Source organism: Anser anser, assembly GCF_964211835.1.
Source record: "Anser anser genome assembly, chromosome: 1".
NCBI lineage: Eukaryota > Metazoa > Chordata > Aves > Anseriformes > Anatidae > Anser > Anser anser.
Window position 1 is genome coordinate 45,608,926 of NC_139720.1, and position 20,697 is coordinate 45,629,622.

The window sequence follows — 20,697 nt, forward strand, 5'->3', positions numbered from 1 at the left end:
TCCTGGGGGAGGAAAATGTTTTCCCTTTTCTCAAGGGAATGACTGGGGAATTATGGATACCGGAACAAACAGCAAAGCTTCATTAACAGAAAAACAAATCTTCTCTACAGGCCTCCACACATCTCAGGAAAGCCCCCCTCCTTTCTTTGATTCCCAAAAAGAGGGGAATAAATATTTCAGAAAAGGTCTGTACTCATCTAGTTTTTGTTTTTTAATTCCTACAAATAAATTAAGTCCCTGCACCTCCTGAAAAGTTAGTCAGAATCCTTGAGAAGCTACCCAAAATCACACAGCAGCAGAAACAGTTGGCCAGTCTCTTCAATCTCATTCAAAAACTTGAGAAACAGCAAAGTCACCACCTGCAGGTTCCAGCTCAGCCATTTATGCTCTTGGTATCTTCACAGCCACATGAGAGCAAAAGGAAGCAAACCTGACTTGGGCCATATTGACAATGCTTACCTCTCACCACAGAGGCATAGCCAAGTCAGTTGTTAACCACAGGCAAAGGAACACTTAACATTTTGGAGATACAGTAATATTAGATGAATAACCTGCCTGTACTTTCACTTTAAACCTCAGGCAACACAGGAACACATTAGAAGCTACCTGAATTTATACAGAGCTCAAGGCAGAAAACAAAACGCTAAAAATTAATGCCTTGATCCTACAAACATTTAAGTTGTACCTAACTTTACCCAATGGAGTATATCTATTGACTATAATGAAACTACAAAGCGTGCTTGAGCCACAGAACAAAGCCTAAACTTGCAGCATCAGGTAGAAAAGTGTTTTATCAGAAGAATTCCCTAGCATAAAGACTGCTGTGGCACACTGTAACTGTCTCAATGTGTAAATCCATGTGTTACAGTGGAACTGTGAAGTTACAGTACAAGCTTAACATACAAAAGGCCATTTTTACTTTAAATGGATACAACAGCTACACTTATGTACCTATACTTAGGCATTTTCAGGAGGAAACAAGTAGTTAAAGCACTAGCCCTGTGGCTAGCAACTGCCAAGTCCAACAGAGGGAAAAAAAGCACAAGTTATACATCAAGAAAGCTCAATTGTTTTAAGTACATCTGGAAGGTAAAGTTGATTGCAAATATAGCACGCACCCTGCATCCAAGTTTATGGCACTGTTGAAGCGAAAGGAAGCTAGGCCTTGGGTTTATTTCTTGTTTTACCCTGAAAGCATTAAGAGGTGAGTCTTCTCCAAAATCTACAGCTCTGTAGCAGATAATTCTACATATTGCAGTATCTCTTAGCAATTTAGAGAAATGAGTTGGGCAGAACACAGGTGCATCTAACTAAAATGCAGCATCCAGTAACACCAGTGACCTATTGGTCCTATCATCTGAAGGCAGACATTGACTCAGTTCTGTTTAACTAAAGAGAATAAAAAAAATATTCATTCAGCATACGTTGCACTTTTCTATAAAAAGTACCTTTCAGAAAGTGGAAGATGACACTTCATTCATCATTTCTTTACCCAACAAGATCACTGCTGTAACAAAAGAACATCAGTACGGAGCTCAGATCCACAAGCCTAGGCATTTGAGACAACACCACTCAGAAGTTATCAATTATCTCTCAAATTACCATTCACTTTTAGCAGACACAGTTAAGGATAAGAAATAAAGACATACACAAACGAAAATATGGGCTGAAACTACAATCAGAAGACTGTCCCAAGGGTAAAAGTTAAATTCCTCTCGGGCAGAAATTCAGGATGACCTTGATTTACCCAAGTTTTTGGGTTTTGTTTTTATTAACTAAACACACGAGTTTAAAGACTCCAGATAGCAATCTTACATCAATGCCTTCAAGTGAAGGTTCCATCTCCAATGGAGTAAGTGCTGGAAAGTTTGAAGAACTCACAAATTAACAATAACAAGGCATAACCACTAGCATGTGCTTACGTTTAAAACTAATCAAAGTAAACTACAGCTTTACCATAGATATTTGTTTTGCGTTTCCAAAAAATAAGTTATATTTCAGAAAGCAAACCAAACTTCATACATATAACTTAGCAGGAGTAAACTTCAGAGGATGAAAGAATCTTCCTATCACTCACTCCATACAAGTGCTATAAATCCACAGAGGTGACAAGTTTGAGCAGTATTCACTCTGATCATAAATCCTACCTCCCACATGTCTGGTATATGAGTTACAGTCTTCTGCTGCTACTGCTCAGAGAAATATGTATTTGTTAGTAAACAACAAGGTTGGGAAAGATCAACACCTCCATTCAGGGAAGTACCTTTATCTCAATGGGGAATAGAGCATATGATGGCTTGAAGATAACCTATAGCTGTAGTAAACAAATTCTAGAGACAGTCACAGACAAAAACAATTGACTTTGAAAAAAGGAAAGGGAGAGCATTAAGAAGTATCCTAGGGACATAGTTTTCCAGGTCATTTTCTAAAAAGGCTGTGCAGAAAGGGAAAAACAATTTAATAGTCTAAAAAGAAACAATCCAGTAAAATACTCAAAAGCAGAGTATCAGTTTCCACCAGCTTCAGGAGGGTGTGGAGCACTGGTTTTAGATATATTCCTTCTACTACTGCCTCAGCTATATGGAAGTACATTAATTCAGGCAGGTGAATTTAAGGAGTCACTAGCTATGTACAAAATCCTGAATTCAATCCCCCAAAAAGTAATCTGCCAGACTGCAAGACGCTATAAAAAGCACAGAAGTTCAAATGCACTTGCCCAGCATATTCTTTAGATGCTGTGGCTTTACTTCACAGGTTTTGTTTGTTCCCACCCCCCAAACTAATAAGCAGCTCTAAATTCTTACTGATCAAGAGCAGCTGAGCACAGTGCCTTCGGAGAAGGCAAAGCCCACATGAGATGCAAACTAAAAAGAATCCAGACAAGATTCAAATAACTGCCTTAAGAAGTGGCTATTAAATCTTTCTTTTTTAAAAAGAAGAGGAAAAGTTATACAAGAGAAATACAATATTAAGGAGGCCTCACCAACGTCTATATTGATGGCGGCTCTGGTTGAGGGGATGCTCTCTTCAATATCTGGCTGTATATTTAGTAAAACACCACGGAGTGACACCAAGCCTTTCTCATACACTTCCACATACTGATGTCTTTCCCAAGTCCATCTGAAGTCCCAGGAAAAAAGTGGTATACTATCGAAAGGTGCTGCCCTGCACTTCTATGGAAGTTGCTTCCAAGCTTTCAGACGTACACTGTGCATGCAGCACGAGCAGCAGCTGGTTGCTCCTCTCACCCAATGAGTGGCTCAGCTGCTCAGCACGGCTGACTACGGTATTGCAAATGCCAGAAGGAACCTGCCTCTCACCTCTTCCTCCCAAGTGAAATTTGTTAGAAAATAAATTTTGGCTTGCCTCTACTCAATAGAGTAAAGTATGTGAGTGTATGCACGGGCACACACATGTGCACACACAAAAAAATACAACAAACAGTAACTGGTACTAATTATCAGTAGAGATAAAGTAAGGATTTTAATTCCCAGTGCCTGTCTTCTGGTTCTTCGCTTGGATTACACTCTACATACCTAACCCAAAAGAGTAACAGCAATACCACAGCGGGCCTCCTCACAAAGATGGCTGTAGGGGCTCCCTCCTTTCTTTGAAAGCAGTTAGCTGGCAGCCCAGCAAAAGATGCTGCTCTTTACAGAACCAATTCCAAGCAGCTTCCAACTGAGGCAAGGTGTTTTCTCAACACTGTCAAAGAGTCATACAGTCACACAACACAGCTGGTTCTTACCGAGTTTCACTGCGCTATGTATTTATGTAGTAGTAACCAGAGCAATCGTTCTCCTACAAGGTATGCTGCTGCCCCACCTCCAGGGAATCACAAGCCTGCAAGGTTAAATCAAAATGAGACCACGAGCAAAATGATTAAGAAATTAATGGCTTTAAGAGAGCTCAATTAGAGCAGGAAGCCACTACACTGCTGTGAACAAGAGGATGGACCTACAGTGAAGCATTTCTTACAGTTACCACTACTACTCAAGACAAACAAAGCTATAAACCAGCCAGAAGATGCCTGCCTGTGTGCAAAAGACAGCTTGATGATTACAAAGCTTGTATTTCCTTAGATTTCCCAGCTATTCTTTCATATTTTTATTGCACACTAACAGTTATGTTGAAGAAAGCCACCAGCAATCGTCCTCTGCCTTCAGACTTACCACCTGATATTCCAGAACCAGTTTGCCAGTAACTGTGAAGCCACAACATTAATATGTTAAATGCACACTTCACTAAATGAAAGTATTGGCAAAGAAGCTTTCAAAGACAAGAAACTACAATTTCTCAAACTTGGTTCCTTCAGTTACAACTTCCTTGACCCTTCGCCCAAGATGAAGTTTGTAAAAGGAAAACTTACCATCGTAGGAAGAGGGATCGGACTTGCTAACAAGCAACAGAAGCACATGCAAGTGGGCTACTTTAGACGAGCAGCAGTTCTATGACAAATGGCAGCAAGATTAAATCACTAGACAAATTGGATCAGCGTTCCTGGGCCCCTCTCTCATTTGGACTAGTGCTTTTAGCTAATTCCAGCAGTTCAGGGCCCCTACCTTTCACACTGACAGGGGGAGATGCACTCAGATTATCTACAAGACAAGCTGACCTATAAACACAGATTTTGACCTAACAAGTTTTGGCCTTTCTTTTCATGCTACTTTAGGAGCTCTCAGAGGATACTTTTTTATGAATGAGACACTGAAGACGAATTCTAGATTTCATTAAAAGAAAAGTCACATGTAATGAAGCAGAAGCTATTCAAAGAGAGGGGGGTATAGTTTCTATTTCTGAATCATCCAGCAGCCCAAGGTAACTTCTGCAGATCACAGCAAAGCTTTAGGCCTCGAACTGACAGGTACAGCCACAGCTACATATATACCTATCTTCACTCATTATGTTTGGAGAGAAGGTAGAGAAAGAAAGAAAGCAGCTGAACACTTTTTCCATGCATCTCGTGACTACCACTATGCACTTCTCCAACCCCCTGCCCCCCCCACCCCCCCCCTTTTTTTTTTTTAATTTCTATGTTGTACTGCAAACCAGAAACTCTGAATGGCAGTCATCACATGCTTACCTATGTGGCACATCACCTTCATCAAAACTTTTATCATCACTTGAACTCCCTCAGGTCAGCAATTGCAAAGTATATCTCTATATCACTGAATTATTTCCTTCAATACCTGCACTGAAGTTGTTAAATATGTATTTTTTAAATGGTAAGTTATTGTTAACATGTAATAAGAGATAGGTTTGCAGTAATAACATTACCTAGGTTGCAAATACAGTATTTCACACCTCTATGAGTCTTAGCCCAGGCATCTTGCAATTTAAAATTAATATACACCGTTCAAACAGGTTTTGTATTAAGCTTTCTGCTGTAACTGTAGATTTAAACTAAAATACAAATGTGTAGCCTCCTTTCTAATAAGTCATCTGTTGAACTCACTGTTCCTAAAACAAGTTGCCCAGCTTCTCACTTGTTCATTGCATTAAGCTGGGAAGCTGGTAGCAGGTCTTCCTATATAGCATATTTTGCCCTACAATGAGTGAGATTGCCACCCTTTTACTTACTACTTTTCTGCATCAAATTTTACACAGCAGAAACTGTTTAAGAATATCCATATTGGGAAAGTAAATGCCCGTTCTGCTCAGCAAGGAAGAGATTAGAGCTCAGTAGTCCAAAACAGAAGATTAGGTTGCAGTCCACCCTGAAGGAGGCCTAAAAAATGTGCTGAAGTAGTAGCAGGGATGAAGCACTACTTAAAAACCACAGTACTTACTCCTGTCACTCATACAAAGTTCCTGTGATTCCGTTCCAAATTCGTTAGCAGAAATTCAAAGTCAAGAAAGGGGAGATACCATCGTTACACGTTCTTTCTCCATCCATTTCATCTCTTTTGAAACAGAAAGAAGGGGAAATCCTAGTGCTGCTAACTAGTATTTACAATCAAACACAAGATGCTGCAATTTTGCATTTCAGAAATCAAGGACTGCTAAGCTGTGATGACTAAGAAAACCAAACCCCAGAAGGACACAGTCCAACGATCCGCGCTCCAACAGGGAGCCCTCCATCTCACAACCAAAGCTCGGAATAGCGCAGTTATTTCACATCAGATACTGCAGGCAATTGAAATCTACTTCATATTAGGCATCTAATTCTTGAGAGCGCAGCAAGGAAGAAACTGATGCTGGGACTGCAGAAGAAAGTCACTCGCAGACAACCAAAGTTTTGCCATCGTCCTTTACAAAACAGATCCTGGTCAAAAGCAGGCAGCACCGCTCTGGGAGCAAGCCCCGGCCAAGAGCTAAGCTCCATGCCCATCAAGTTCAGCAGCACATTTGCATCAACTCTATAGCAATCTTTAAACTCACTGACTAGAAGATGCACGAAGCCCTTTTTACTGATCCCAACCCACCTCTCTGCAGTTTGAAAACCAGCAAGAGATGAACTAACTAATAATACTGAAACATAATTATATTTTGAAATCAACTCTAACCTATTCCTGCTCAAGAATATAGTACATAGATGGGTTTTAAAATACACAAAAGGAGTGATAAGGTGCCGTTCTCTTGCTTCCTCATGCTGTTACAGCATGTGCATAAGATAGCGCGTACATAAACTACTTTGTACACGTTTAAGAAAACACTGTTAAGGCCCACTGAAATGAAATACCCCTACAAGAAAGACCTTAGATCTGCCATGATACTAGAACAGCCAGGGGGAAACAAGCAAAAACACACTACCCCACCCCCACAAAAAACACCAGACCTTATTACTTAAGTGCTATGTGGCAAACACTATTTTAAACACTAATTCTTTTCTTTAGGCTGGAGTACCCAGTCTAGTAACAGCTAGCCAGAGCTAGTCAAAAACATGCCTTCTGAACTTTCACTAATTTAGTAGACTGTTTAATATAATTTTGAAATAAGAAGAGGATGAGGATCCCCCTATCAGGTTCACTCAAGAAAAATGCCATCTGACAGAACCAAACATACGATTAAAGTTTCTGGTACAACATAACAAAACCCAGTTTGATGAAAACATACACCTAACAGATCCAAACGGTTTAGCACAAGAACGTATGTATACATGCTTTTACTTACAGAGCTTACACTCACATTGCCCGCTAGATACTTGTATCTCCCTCCCAGTTTGCTTACAGGTAGAACCAGAAGATCTGAGCACCATCCTAATCCACACCAAACTATCTGCTGTTATACTTCGAAGACTGGTAAGCATTTGTAATTGTTAAAGCGTTAGTAAATTTTAACCAATCTCTTGAAAGGAACTGGTCTGTTCTTCAAGAACTAGATAGAAGGGGCCCAAAGAGATGCCTACTTATTCACCGATTCCTGACTCTTCATGCTGTTTCCATCTGATAAAAATAGGACAAAGTAGACAGAATTTACACACTAGAAATTAAAGAAAGCATCAAAATTACCTTAAAGAACAGAAACATTCAGGACATTAAAACAAGATAAGTTTTGCAATCTTTCACAGATGCACTTAATTATCATAGCAATACTACACAAATACAAGTGTGGCAAAAGGTGGTTTGTAGAACCTAACACACCATTCCCCATGTGAACATTCAAGAACTCTTGATGCTAGTGGTTTTCCTGAGCAATTAATTTCCTTCCAACATGTGGTAAGGCCTTGGACAACTAAATTCTTAGCTCTGATAAAGGGATGTAAGGCCTAAGATGCCTCGTCTGATCTATGATCAGTCACTTAGAACATGTTTTGTATGCACAGGTAAATGAGTTTATTTCAGACGGTACATATTTCAAAGAGGTAGGCAAAATTTTAAGAAATAACTGTCAAGGTTAAGCCTTCAGGGCCCTTGCTTGGTAAGAGATCAAGATCTTGGTCAGAGTAATTTCAAACCATTTCACTTATATATAGAATATCCTAACTTTCCTGAACTACAGGGACAGATAGGAGGACATCTATCTGTTTATAATTAATATTTTTAATAAAAAAATAAAAGCCACATACTTGCGCAGATTCTCTGACCAAATTCTTTAATCCCAGCATTTCATTTAGAGGGCACCGTATAGCAGTTCTTAAACTTGCTGAAGAAAAGGCACCAACAAATTTTGAGAGCACTGTTCCTGAAAGGCACTCACCACCCTTCCTCTAGAAAGAAAGCTGTTAGGATCATCCAAGAGTCATCATTTAAAAAGCTAATAAGAGGCGGCACCTGAAGAAACAGTAAGTTAAAAGCAGAGATCATTTTATCATTGTATTCCCCCCTTTCCAAAACAATCCCTTCCCCTAGGATGAACTTTGCTTGCAATTCAGCCAAGTTCAACTGCCAAGCATTTCTAAACACTTACATGTGTTCATCTTGTTTATGAATTAGAAAGTCTACCACAGAATCCCAAAAGCTTAAGGTGCAACGCATCCGACTCCTAGACCATGCGCTAGTCCGCTACGTTATTAGAGAGACATGAAGAAACTGGATGCATATTTGAGTATTTGGAGGCCAGCTGAAACCAATCCGTCCCCTCAAACCTTACAGCTATTTTATTCTCTGCTCTTCATAAGACCGCACTTCGCTGTGCTTTCCCTGTGAAACAAATAAAACAGGAATACGGGGAGGACAGCAGGAATCTCATTCTTCCTCATATTTGTCTATCTGTACAAGTGTCTGCTGTTAATGCCAGTCATCATGTTTACATGAATGCAAAGTCGAAGTACAGGGATGTCCAAGTTGAAACACTTGGAAACTAAAATGAAATACAGACAGTTAAAGCTCAGCGCGTTATGAATCTGTACGGGCTCAGTAAACATGCGCTCGGCCAACATTAACTTCTAAAACTTGGGCAGGAGCAAGCGAACATCTGCAGGCCTAGAGTTTCCACAGCTTTAACCAGCTGATGGCTTTTGCTTACATTAAGATACGGTCCAAAGAATTACTGCTCCTGTGAACTACGCATTTGGTGTCACTACACTGACACAGTCATCTAAGCTATGGACTATTAAATCCTTCCTGGGACAGTAAGGAAGCGATCTCATGTGTTTTCCCTCCTGTCTTCCCGTGCACACGGAGACAGCAGCAGCTCACTTTCAGCCTGGCAGGTAGAGCTCCGTGACAGTCACTGGAAGTCAGAGGAGAGTCCGCACGCAGCCCTGTCATTTGCTCCTGCTAACGCACAAAATGGAAAGGGCTTCCAGCGCTTTGCAAGGGGGAGACGGAAAGTTACATGCCGATTATTTTACAGACAGGCAAATCTCAGGAGGTTACAGGGACGGTACAAAATAACACGAAAAAAATAAAACAAGACGCTGCCATTTGCCATCTGCCTCCCTCTCCCCCCCAATATTAAAATAAAAGTGCCTATCACAAGAACAAATGGAGCCCGGCCGCGGGGAGGAGGCAGGAGGGGAAGAGAGGAAATTTCCACGCAAACCCGGGGCTCCCCTCTCGGCCGGCCGCCCGTGCCCGGGGAGGCTCCGGGGCCCGGCAACCCCCGGCGGGGACCCCCGGCGGCCTCCCCCCGGTGCCCGGCGCCCCCCTCCCGGCGGCGGCCGCCGCCTCGCCCCGCGTCCCCCCCACCGCCGGGGCCGGCCCGGGGGGGTGGGCTGAGGCCTGCGCCGTCCCGGCGAAGCCTCGGCGCTCTCGTAGGCAGGGCGGCCCGGCTCCCCCACCCCTCCTCCTCCTCCTCCTCCCTCCTTCCTCCCCCGGCCCGGCCTGCGGCTCGACTCACCCGCCTTCCTCGGCTCGGCTCGGCTCGGCTCGGCCCGGCCCGGCTCGGCCCTGCCCAGCCCGCGGTGCGTGTGCGCGGCTCTCTCTCCCTGCCGGGCCGGCGGGGGCGGGCGGGCGAGCGTGTGGGGAAGGAGGAGAGGGGAGAAGGAGGAGGAGGAGAAGGGTGGGGAGGGAAGGCGAGGGGAGCCGAGCGGAGAGCGGGGGGCGACCGCGGCGGCGCTCCCGGGGCGGGACCTGTGGCGGCGGCCGGCCGGGCGCTTCGGCGGCTGCTCCGACGGCCTTCAGGCGAGGGACGGGGAAGCTCCGAGCTCGGGGCGCTGCGCTGCCAGCCCGGCCACCATCTTACATTAGGGAGACTTGCCCTGGACGCCGCCTCCCCTGCGCTTGCGCCGCCGACAGTGGGCGGGGAGCGGCGGCGGGGGGCGGCCGCGGGGACGGGGCGCGACGGCAACAGCCGCGACGGCGCGGGGCCGCACGGGACTTGTAGGCGGCCGGGCCGGGCCGAGCCGGGCCCCCGGTGCCGCCGCCGCCCCCCCCCCCCCCCGCCGCCCCCCTCCGGGCTGAGCCGCCCCGCACCGGGGGTCCCCGGCAGCCGCCCGCTGCGGTGGCAGCCACCTGTTGCTGGCCGTTAAACCCGGACAGGTCCGGCGCACCGGCTCTTTTTTTCATTTTATTTTATTTTTTTCTCCTTTCCCCTACCATAGCCGTCGCATTGTTTTGTTATTATTTTTTAATAATTTTTTGTTATTATTTTTATTATTATTATTTTCTCCCGGCTCCGTTCGCCGCCCCTCGGGGGGGGGCCGTCCCGCCGCCTTCTGCCCCGGCTCCGAGGGGGGCCGGCCCCGCGGGACGCAGAGCCGCAAAAATGGGGCCCCCCCCTCGGCCCCGGCCCCCCTCGGCCCCGGCCCCCCTCGGGCCCGGGGCCCGTCCCGGGCAGCGGCCAGAGGCGCGGCAGCAGCCGTCTGCTGGGTTCCCCCTCTCCAGTTTCAAAATTCAGGCAAATCCTGTCAAGTGACTCTGACAGGGGCGTCTTCCTGCAAAACCCGGAGGAAAGAATCCCTGCCCCGCCGGAGACTCGCCTCCTTGGTCTCTGTATTGACAGAAACTGAGGCAAAACCACGTTGCTGCTGCTCCCTTCTTTCTACCGCAGGCACCAAAAACCCCAGGCCGCGGGCCTGTCACACCTCAACCCGCAAATCCCCCTCCTTGTGCCTGCAGCCCCGTAGCGCACGAAGGACCCTCAGGACCTCGGCTACCAGACAAGAAGACAAGGCGCTTTTACTGCCTCTCCGGTGGCAGCTCCTGCCCAGCTCCTGCGGCTTCACCCTGGCTGTTCAGCCACCGCTTATCTCCCGCGCACGAGCTATTGGGACTTCTGCCACGGCAATACCCACCCGAGGCTTCTACTTACTTCAGCGGTCGCTAGGTGAGAGGTGTTCATCACCGTGGTCATCGCAGAATGCGCTCTTAACCGATCAGTGTAACTGATTCATGTAGCAATATGATGTGTTTCATCTTTACATTTATCTCTTAAAGCATTATGTACTCATACAGCCTCTCACCACACGCCTGTTCTGCTAGCAACACAGTGCTTCGTGTTGGCTTCGCTTATTCTCCTTCCCAAAACAAGCCAACATTACCTCCTGCGTATAAAGTTTTATATCGATGTAAGTATATCCAAAACATCAAGCTCAATGAATTAACTTTACCACTTCTGGCTATAGGCAAGCTCCAAGCCTGCATAAAAATAAATAGTTTTCATTGGTAGTCTTGACATGTGTAACACAAATGCAATGCTCTTTTGGAAACAAAGCGTACAATGAAATTGAAAGAGCTGTATATATGAGAAATTCCGTGTTTGCATCTTCAACTCTAACATATACATCATAGATATAGCTACATAATAATCAAGTTCCAATGAATATATATAAAAATAATAGACTTTCTCAAAAAGTGTGTGTTTTGCACATTTTCATATCGAGCTCTATATAAATGATTAGGTTCCAAAAGTACCTATTATGTAAGTAACTTACATAAGGAATGTACTTGGTGACACACCTGGCGATGCTTCCTGATGAATAAAAGTAAGTGCTTTGACTCTAAAAGAAAAATGAAACTAATATATCTAAGAGCTGTGATTCATGGATCAGAGTTAAGGCTGTTTATTAAGTGGATTTGGTGGTTTTTTTAATCCACTGCTGAGGAGTCTTGCCCTTGCTAATAGGCTGTTCCTACTCCTTTGCTGAGCCCTGTATGAACACAAATTTCAGCACACTTCTTCTGTGAGAGTAATTCAGTAGGCCATCATGTGGCCATTTTAGATTTAAGGTGGCCATTGTTAGATTTAAGATGTCCTTCACTTAATTATTTTCTTGCTCTTAAGTAACCATAGTTATTTCAATAGGTTATTCTTACTTACATGGCCACATTTTGACACCTTAATCACCTTTGGAAAGGTTTGTTTTTCATTTGTTTCAAATGGGTCTGATAACTGAGAAGGACTGTTTCTAAGAAACTGTTTCTGTATCTACAAGAAAACTTTTAAGAATGCATTTTCTTGGAAATAACCAATGCATACCAGCTAGCGTACAAATGTGCATCCATAGGATTTACATTTTCGGCTTGCCCTCCACTTCCCCTGGCTTGGATGATTAGTACTTAACACAAGCACTTCAAGATGGTGAAGGCTGCAAAGCATCTGCACAGACTGCCAGATGAATAGGTGGCAAGAAAAACCCAACAGGGCAGCACCTCTGGGTGTGGAGATGTGCAGCATCATTGCCCCCGGGCTGGCCAGCCACCCAGGCAGCCAGGTGCTAGCTGGATTGACCCTGGTCTGTCAGTGTGCTGGAAATACAGACCGCGTGCATGTTTCAGTGTGCTAGTACTGAGAAAATCCTTCAAGATTTGGAAAGCTGATGCTCCTGAGTTGTGCTGGAAGCAGCGGTTGGACGTGTGCACCTGTATTTCATACTGACAGTCAGGTTTCATCAACAGAAAAAAAAGATGATTTTCCAAGCTTCTGCAGAGCCTCATCGATTAGTATGGAAAGTTCACAAGTATTAGTGCGGAGTCATATACAATAGCTGATGACAGGATTTTTAGAAATTCAGCCTTATTTACTGCACCAACAGTAAGAATTGCTCCCTGGACTGCTATGGATGTTAATGATGTTGCCATTTCTTTTGTCACTCTGGGAGACCCAGACATCTTTCTGCTCCTCTGGCTAATGACACCTTTTACTGGGCAAATGTGCTGGATAAAGGAACTATATAACTGTTCTGAGTAACAGTAGAATAATAACAAAGGGCTTTGTTGGAAAAATGAAGGGCAGGTGGAGGAGCCTTACAAACACTCTGATCAATATTCGCTGCAAGTGACAGATGCTCACCATGTCTTGCTCAAAATCTATGAGAGAAGCAGGAGGTGTCCAAACTGCTCAGGGAAGCAGGATGTGGGATTTTGTCCTGGTCTTCTTTAAATGAGAGAATATATTGGTGAAAAATGAATGTGTTGTAGCCAAAGATATGAAAGAAATGTGTCTTTGTTACTGCTTTTGTTAAGAATCAGTGTTATTAGGGAAAGATGAGAACTTCGGGATGCCTCTGCCAATTTTTTCATGGTAATCTTTACTTACTCAGCTTAACTCTGGCACAACACACTGCAAGTGCTAACTGCCCCTACCTTTGCAAATGAAAGCAGAAATCACTCCTGCTTTCTGGAAAGGGCACAGAAATCCATGGGGACCTACAGCGAGTCACCACTACTCTTGTTAATCTCAGGGTGCACTTGAGGTACTAATACGCATATAACATCCTAATATTCTTCAGAGGTCTGCTTCCTTCTGCACAATTTCCAGCAAAGAGTCCCAAACTCTTCTGAATCTAGATATTTGTGTGCAAGCTAACACAAGTTGTCACCAGCATCCTTCAGCTCGTCTCGTGCCTTCTGGCTTCTGTGCTAAAATCCATTCACAGGATCCATGGACTTCTCCTTCCTATTCCCCTTTTCTCTTTTGAAACGTTTTTTATGCATTGAGCAGCTTGCAAGGCTCATGTACCTCATCATTATGGTGCCTTGGTTGCCAGTGACAAATTGCAAATATTTGTCATTTCTACACTGAACACAGTGCCCATGATAATAGGTTTCTCTTTCTTAATTTTTTTCTTTTTTTCTTCCTTTTCCTTTTCCTTTTCCTTTTCCTTTTCCTTTTCCTTTTCCTTTTCCTTTTCCTTTTCCTTTTCCTTTTCCTTTTCCTTTTCCTTTTCCTTTTCCTTTTCCTTTTCCTTTTCCTTTTCCTTTTCCTTTTCCTTTCCCTTTCCCTTTCCCTTTCCCTTTCCCTTTCCCTTTCCCTTTCCTTTCCCTTTCCCTTTCCCTTTCCCTTTTCCTTTCCCTTGCCTTTTTCCCTTTCCCTTTTCCCTTTCCCTTGCCTTTGCCTTTGCCTTTTTTCTTCTCAATTTGGTATGTCATTCCCATGTGCTTTTTCAGTCTGGGCTTCCCTAGGAAATGGATGTTTCCAGGGAACCTGGTTGCATGTAACAAAGAAAGATACCTCTCACTTTTCTCTGTTCTATAGAAAGCCTGTACTGATTCTGGAACAGGAAGAAGGGATGATCCTGAACTTGTGAGAGGTGAAGAGGAACAGGATTCAAATTTGCAGAACATGTGCACCTTGGTAGGGATTTTACCTTGAAGTGCATTTCCAAGAGATGAGGCAAAAGTCTTACCGAAAAAGGCGATGGATAAATCAGAGGAGTATGCACTCAGAGGAGTAGTGCTGAAAAAACTCAATTGCAGAAGCAAATGAGAGACGCCATACAGATAAGCAAGACGGTTGCATCACTTTGCTCTGTGCATAGTAAAATGGGATGCAGTCTTTGCCTTAATATCTCTGGTAGCACATACAGGTCAGCATCGTGTGCGCTAAAAGAGAACAGACTTTAGAGCGATTGGCCTGAATCCAAGGATTTGATATTGCTAAAGATTTGATTATAAGTGTCTCATAATCTCAGCATTTTGAAATGTTTAATTTTGGTAATTCGTCTCATAAAACGTGAAAGGAGCTAAGAGCTCAGTGTTTTGAGCAACGTATGAGCCAAATTAAATCTGCTATTGCTTTTTCCCTTTCTGCATCCACTGTTGCAATAAATATGTCTGCCCTGCAATCTGCCTTCCCTTTAACTCATGCTGGGCCGCCGTGTTGTTTGAGCAGCAGGAAGAGCAGCAGCGAGGCCAGAAGCGCAGCCAAGCAGCGTGAGGTGGGGACGTGGATTGGATTCTCCTTTGTGGAAGGCCACAACGACCACACTGGGGAAGACAGTGCCAAACTGGTGGAGAGAGGTTCGTGGTTCATGCAGCTCATTTCCACCGCCAGTGATGGCATCCAGATACTACCTGGTTTGGAGATGCAGCGCTCCAATCGAATACAGGATGTGACAGCAGTATTTCCCTCAGCAGCACTTGCAAACTGACCATCTCTCTGGATTTCAAAAGGCATTTTTGTAACTTCAGTCTTTGCATTTCAGTGTAGTGGTTTGAAACAAATACTAGCTCTACAACGCCCTGTATGAAGTGACATCATTTGACAGCTGTTGTAAATCACATGAGTACATTACAATACCGGGGTTCAGTGGCAATCTCACACATATAAATCTTTTCCAACTCATCCAGTTCTGGGGATTTAGAAAGAAAAGTCCTGGAGATCCTGCTCACACCCCTTGTGCTCTTGCAGCCAGTGTTTGCTTTATGGTGGCACTGCTCCACCTCTCAGGAATGCCTCTCTCTTGCATTCAGTTTGGCAAATCCTAGTATTTGAGGCACCATCATATAGTCAGGCCTGGGTGTGCTACACACAACCCATGAGACAGTATCGGGAAGAAAAGAGGTGCTGCTCTAGGGAGCGTGTGAATTTGGCTGGCGGGACTGGAACTGCAAAGGAAGCCACCAGCATTCATCTAGATGTAATCCAGATGATCTTGTAACAGAAGAGGGCACTCGGGCCAGACAGCAAATAAACCACATCACGTTATGCAACGAGGGAAAATCGTTGCGAGAGTGGAAAGAATCCTCCTGTGAGCTCGATGCAGCTTATAGCTGGTGAGCCTGGGGTTCATTCATGCAAAATGAAAGCCCAGTCACTTTAAAACAATCTCTGTGAATGCACTCGAGACAGCTCATCGAAAACATCTGAAGTAACATCCCTGTGTAGGCAGGACTTCATTATGTTACTTGTTATTGTTTTCAGTGAGTCCTCACCTGCTCTTTAAAGCGCAACATACATTACGAGAGAAAATTATTGCTCATTGTTGTTGTATTCCTTAATTGCCTTCTATATTAGTGCGTTCAAAGGAATGCATTTTTCCTCTTCTGCCCTCTGCCTGCATCCAGCAGCACTCAGCGTTTTCTACAGAGCTCAGAATTGCTTGCATTCTTATAAAAATGCCTCAGCCATATGGGATTTGCTGAGACCAAATAAAAAGTGCATGACTTGGGAAAATGCAATACTTTATACTGTGTATTGATTCCATGGCCACCGTACAAACAGAAAGTATTAGTGAAAAGAATGTCCACAGGCTTTAGCAGTGTTAGAGTTCATGTTCTACACAGGCCAGGCATGGCCGGAGCTCGCCGGTCAAGAAAGTATGACGTTGCACTAAGGGGCAGGGGTGAACTTTGATGCTTGTAAATATATTGCACCAGCCAAGCTCCAGCTGCAACCTTGCAGTTTTCCTGGCAGATCTACTTCCTTTTGCCAAAGGAATGTGAGCGACTGCAGCTAATTTTGTGCTGTATAAATAATGCTGATAGAGAGACGAGCCTGAGATTAGATAGGCTAGATAGCCAAAATAATAGATTAAATCGGAAAGGTGAAGCATTTGTTAATCAGAAATATGAGCATGTTCCTTAAGAAGCTGCAGGAACCCGACTGTAATGATGACGAATGAGAGATCCCAGAATAATAAGATCAGTCTTGCATATAGGCAGAGCTGCATCTGAGACTCCGTATGACATGGATGTGCTTGTTGTACAGAGAAATTGGGCCTTTATGTTCTGATAGAGGACATTTCCTCTTCTTAATGGCCTGCGCTTGACATGCTGACAGAGCGAAGGCTGTGCTGTGTGCCTGGTGCTGCTCTGCTCTTTCCCCTTCTGCTCCATCTTCCCTCCAGCATCTTCCCTCCTGTGGCATTACAGGGCCAGACTGAGGGACGCTAAGGCCAGGGATCATTGCCGGGGGGACAGACACCAGGCTGGTATCCTGACCGTAGCGTTCAGCTTAACAGAGACACCAGAAGGATGGCAGGTATTTATCTACTTTAATATATAGCTTTGTATCTCTCCTATGAATTTCCAAAGTTTACTGTATTTTCCCCTGCAACATTTAAATAATTGTCACATTACTGCGTGAATAGTAAAATCTCCTGTTAACAGGTCAGACGTGCAATTGAAGCCCTGACTAGACCCAGTTTGTTTTATTCCTAATAATCTAGCGCTTGTTTTTTTAAGGAATGACAAAATGCCTCTGATTCTTAAATAAGTTATTTTAAGCTGCAGTCAGCCAGCCTGTGACAGGAGCCACGTTTTGCTAAACCGTGCAAATCATGTGCTGATTTTTACTTAAGGTTTTCTTTTCTTCTCCTTACTCTCCTTGTATCATTTCTGGGAAACCAAAACATTGCATGGAAAGCTTCTGCACAGATGTGCCATCAGCACTTCCACTGCTTAAGTATTGTGTCGCTCTTACCTGAGGAGTTGTTTTATAAAAACGCACTGTAGGCTGGGCCTTGAAAGGTACTGCACAGTTGTTGGATTGACATGTGGAGAAGGAAGGATATGCTGAGTTCTTTGCTCTAGTCTATTCCTAGCGCTCCCTCTCCTAACTAGGAAATAAAAGAGTATAACATCTAAAAGCCACAACTTTCAAAATTTTCAGATGCTTATATTTGCATAGGATCCCAGAAAAGTAGCCTGATTTCCAAAACAGGTGAACATTTCCGATTTCTGTGAAGAACAATGAAAACTCGTCATTCTCTGAAAGATCGTTTCATTCTACAAGTTTCCCACACAGGATTTCCACACCGAGTATCAGGCCCACACTGCGGAAAACATTGGTACAGGATGACGATACAAAACAGATGTGGGCACCCACCAGATTCTACCAAATGTATCTAGAATCTGCCATGTTTAATCTCCTAGGCATATTATGTTGGAATGAATTATAAAAAGACTTCAGGGTGAAGCTATGACTAATCAGAACGGTAGGTAACATGAAGTCTGCTGAGAGAAGAAAGCAGGGAATTCGCTGCAGAGCAAGATGCACAGGGTGCTGCGTAACAGGAGGCTCTGCCAAAGGCTAGCTGCACGTGGGCAGCCTTGTCACCCTTCAGAGGCAACCCTTTCATTCAGCCGGTCTGCGGGCAGTCACTTTCTTCACTCTCCTGCACGGAAGCAGCGGAGTAAAAGCGTCAAGATGAGGTGGGCAGCCTGCTACTTCCCACTTTGGTGAGGAGACTTTGCCAAAATTAGGGACATGAGGGAAATGAGCTGCTGGTTGCCTTCCTCTTCAATCCTCTTTGCAGATAGGAATCTAGACACTGGACTTTCTTCCTGCTGCATAATATATACCTTTCCTCATTCTTCTGAGCAGCATATACATTGACTCATTTCTGTCAAACTTCAAAGGCACAGAAATCAGATGGAGATCTCTCAGACCTCTTCTCACCAGAATGAAGTCATATCGTCTCACCTCAGGACAGGCAAACAGTGAGTAGTCTGAGCTGAGATCTTAAAGATGAGGGTATTATCATTTCATCTTCAGGATCTAGTTAAAATCCAAGCTTCTTATTCAAGCTTGTCTCAATCTAGTAGGCAAAAATACCAATGTGGATTTTATTTTAAAATTGTTAAATAGGTACAGTATCTATTTATTGAGGTACAACTATTTTCAGGAAAAGGCAAAGAGCAGAAACAGAATGCAGGACTCAAAATCTAAAGTAAGACTGCTGAAAGAATAACAATGGTTCTATTGTATGCCTGTACAAAAGCAAATATGATGGCCTAATTGAGTTTTATTGGGTGCTGCTTTCTAATTGTTGATGTGACAGAATGATCCAAACTGTAGAAGGCGCTTGGCTAATACTCTGAGTAGTGTGATTCCTTAAGAAAACCTAGCTATGACACAGCATCCACCTTTAATTGATACCTTTCATCTCAGATAACTGAGGAATTAAGAGGATAAACATAGCCACCTTAGGTTTTCATTACTTGTCTGTCTCTTTTATAGGCCTTTACAGTTCAGTAGCTCTAAATGTCATGAAGCAACCAGTTCATGAGAGAAGTCTCCACGAAATTCAACACACACAAGTTCAAAAGGCTGGTTGCTTTAAACCCTCTTTGAAGCTTTCACACGTGTGAAATCCAAGCAGTTGTTTTAAATAAAAGCTCTAAACGTGAGCCGTGGCAGCTCAGTCTGCAGAGGGCTTGTGAATGCAGAAGAGTAGACTGACAGCACAATTACCTGTAAGGTGTGCCCGCTGCGTGCTGGGAAAAGGCTGAGCTTGGGTTTTTGTTCATGTCACCACATGTGACAGAAGGTCACCCGAAAGGTGATTCCTGCTGTCCTACCTCTGCAGTCCTCATGCTGACTGGCTCTGGCAATCAGGCTGCCTGCTGAGGACTGTCTTTGTCTGGCACAGCTGACTCCAGCCATGATTTGGTTGGGAAGGATGTGGGCATCATGCCAGAACATACGTCGCACTGGGTGACACTAGCTCTGTGTGGTGGCAGAACCAAACCTCCTAACTGCCTCCTTACTCTTCCCTCTTAATTCTGAATATCAACAATTAATACTATCCCCTAATTCTCTCCAAGTCTGTGTCTGCATGGTATTGTTGGATCCTTTTTTATGGAGCCATGAATGGAGAGAAAAGACAGGTAACTATTAGATGAGATCAATCTGTCTATTGAGAGCACTGGGGCTATATGACTCATGGAATTATCTGAGTAGGCAAAAAAAAAACCACAACAAAGTATTAAAAGAGTGGTTGTGATCAATACAAATAAAAACACGTTTTTGTTCTTGCTAAGAACAGGGAGAAAAAAAAAAAGGTAACCTTGTAATATAGATTGGCTTGGTTTGAAAACACCCATAAGGAAAAAAAGGTTATAGCTGGTCAAGTTCACAGAGCTGGTGAAAGCGGTGTCCCCTTTCACACATGGATCAGGCTTTCAAGAATTCTCCAAAGTAGCAGGAACTTAGGTTACATTTCTTCATGATTTAGGCAGAAAGTAAATTGGTATTTGAGTCTTACATTACTTGAGCAAGAGCTCTAAGACAGTAGAGGACCCTGGACTGTGCTTCTGTTGGTTCTTTTGATTGAGGCTGATGCTTTTTTCCAAGAGACTTGAAGACTGAAACAGACCACATGAGAAAGATGCTTTACCTGGTGGTCAGATTACTCATCTGAATGGTGGAATTATCTCTATGACCCTCTGGCAGGCTCCAGTTCCATATCCAGTGAAAGTTCAATTATATTTTGCAAAATGAAGTGGCACTAACAAGAAAGACTGAGGGCGTACACTGCCAAAGTCACCTCCAACCTTTATGGGAAGTAGGGGAGATGTGTTAAGCAGAGGGAAGGGTACTTATAGCAAGCCTCTGACAACCTGAAAAGTGATCTGAACTCCTCCAGTGAAAGGGAGGCATTAAGCCTTCTTATAATGCTGGCTTGACCGCAAAATTGACACTCAAATTTCTCAGAAGTTCTGGAAAATCACTTTGAAATACATTTACCATCTGCCAGGATAAAACAATGTCAAACTAAGTCACCCAAAATGTACAATCAAATCTTCATTAAAAATAAGGCCACCTCATTTTTAGGGTATTTCTCATAGCTTAGCGTTCTTGTGTAGTTATATTCCAAATACACCTAGAAGCAAACCTTTTCCTTGGTGTCTTAGAACGAGACAGTAC

At 43.8% G+C, this 20,697-nt stretch overlaps 2 protein-coding genes across 9 annotated transcripts in view; one reads left to right on the forward strand and one right to left on the reverse strand.

Moving 5' to 3' along the window:
- CNOT4 (CCR4-NOT transcription complex subunit 4) overlaps positions 1 to 20,697 on the reverse strand; it is a 92,062-nt gene that overhangs the window by 62,836 nt on the left and 8,529 nt on the right. Inside the window, exon 1 of one of the 8 annotated variants that reach the window (XM_083821213.1) lies at positions 9,957 to 10,176. The exons of 1 other annotated variant lie outside the window; for it this stretch is intronic. The gene's annotated coding sequence lies outside the window, so the exon portion shown is untranslated. Of the gene's footprint in view, positions 1 to 2,716; positions 2,939 to 3,748; positions 4,989 to 8,008; positions 9,508 to 9,723; positions 10,177 to 20,697 lie in introns of those variants that run through there. 6 more of the 8 variants (XM_083821210.1, XM_083821219.1, XM_083821211.1 and 3 more) reach the window with 6 other exon arrangements.
- LOC310892815 (uncharacterized protein) lies at positions 7,714 to 20,684 on the forward strand (the record flags this gene model as incomplete). Its single annotated transcript, XM_083821039.1, has 5 exons — positions 7,714 to 7,765; positions 10,288 to 11,151; positions 11,262 to 11,392; positions 14,302 to 14,400; positions 14,938 to 20,684. 5 exons carry the CDS (start codon positions 7,714 to 7,716, stop codon positions 14,980 to 14,982), a joined length of 1,191 nt encoding a protein of 396 aa, XP_083677165.1. The 3' UTR covers positions 14,983 to 20,684.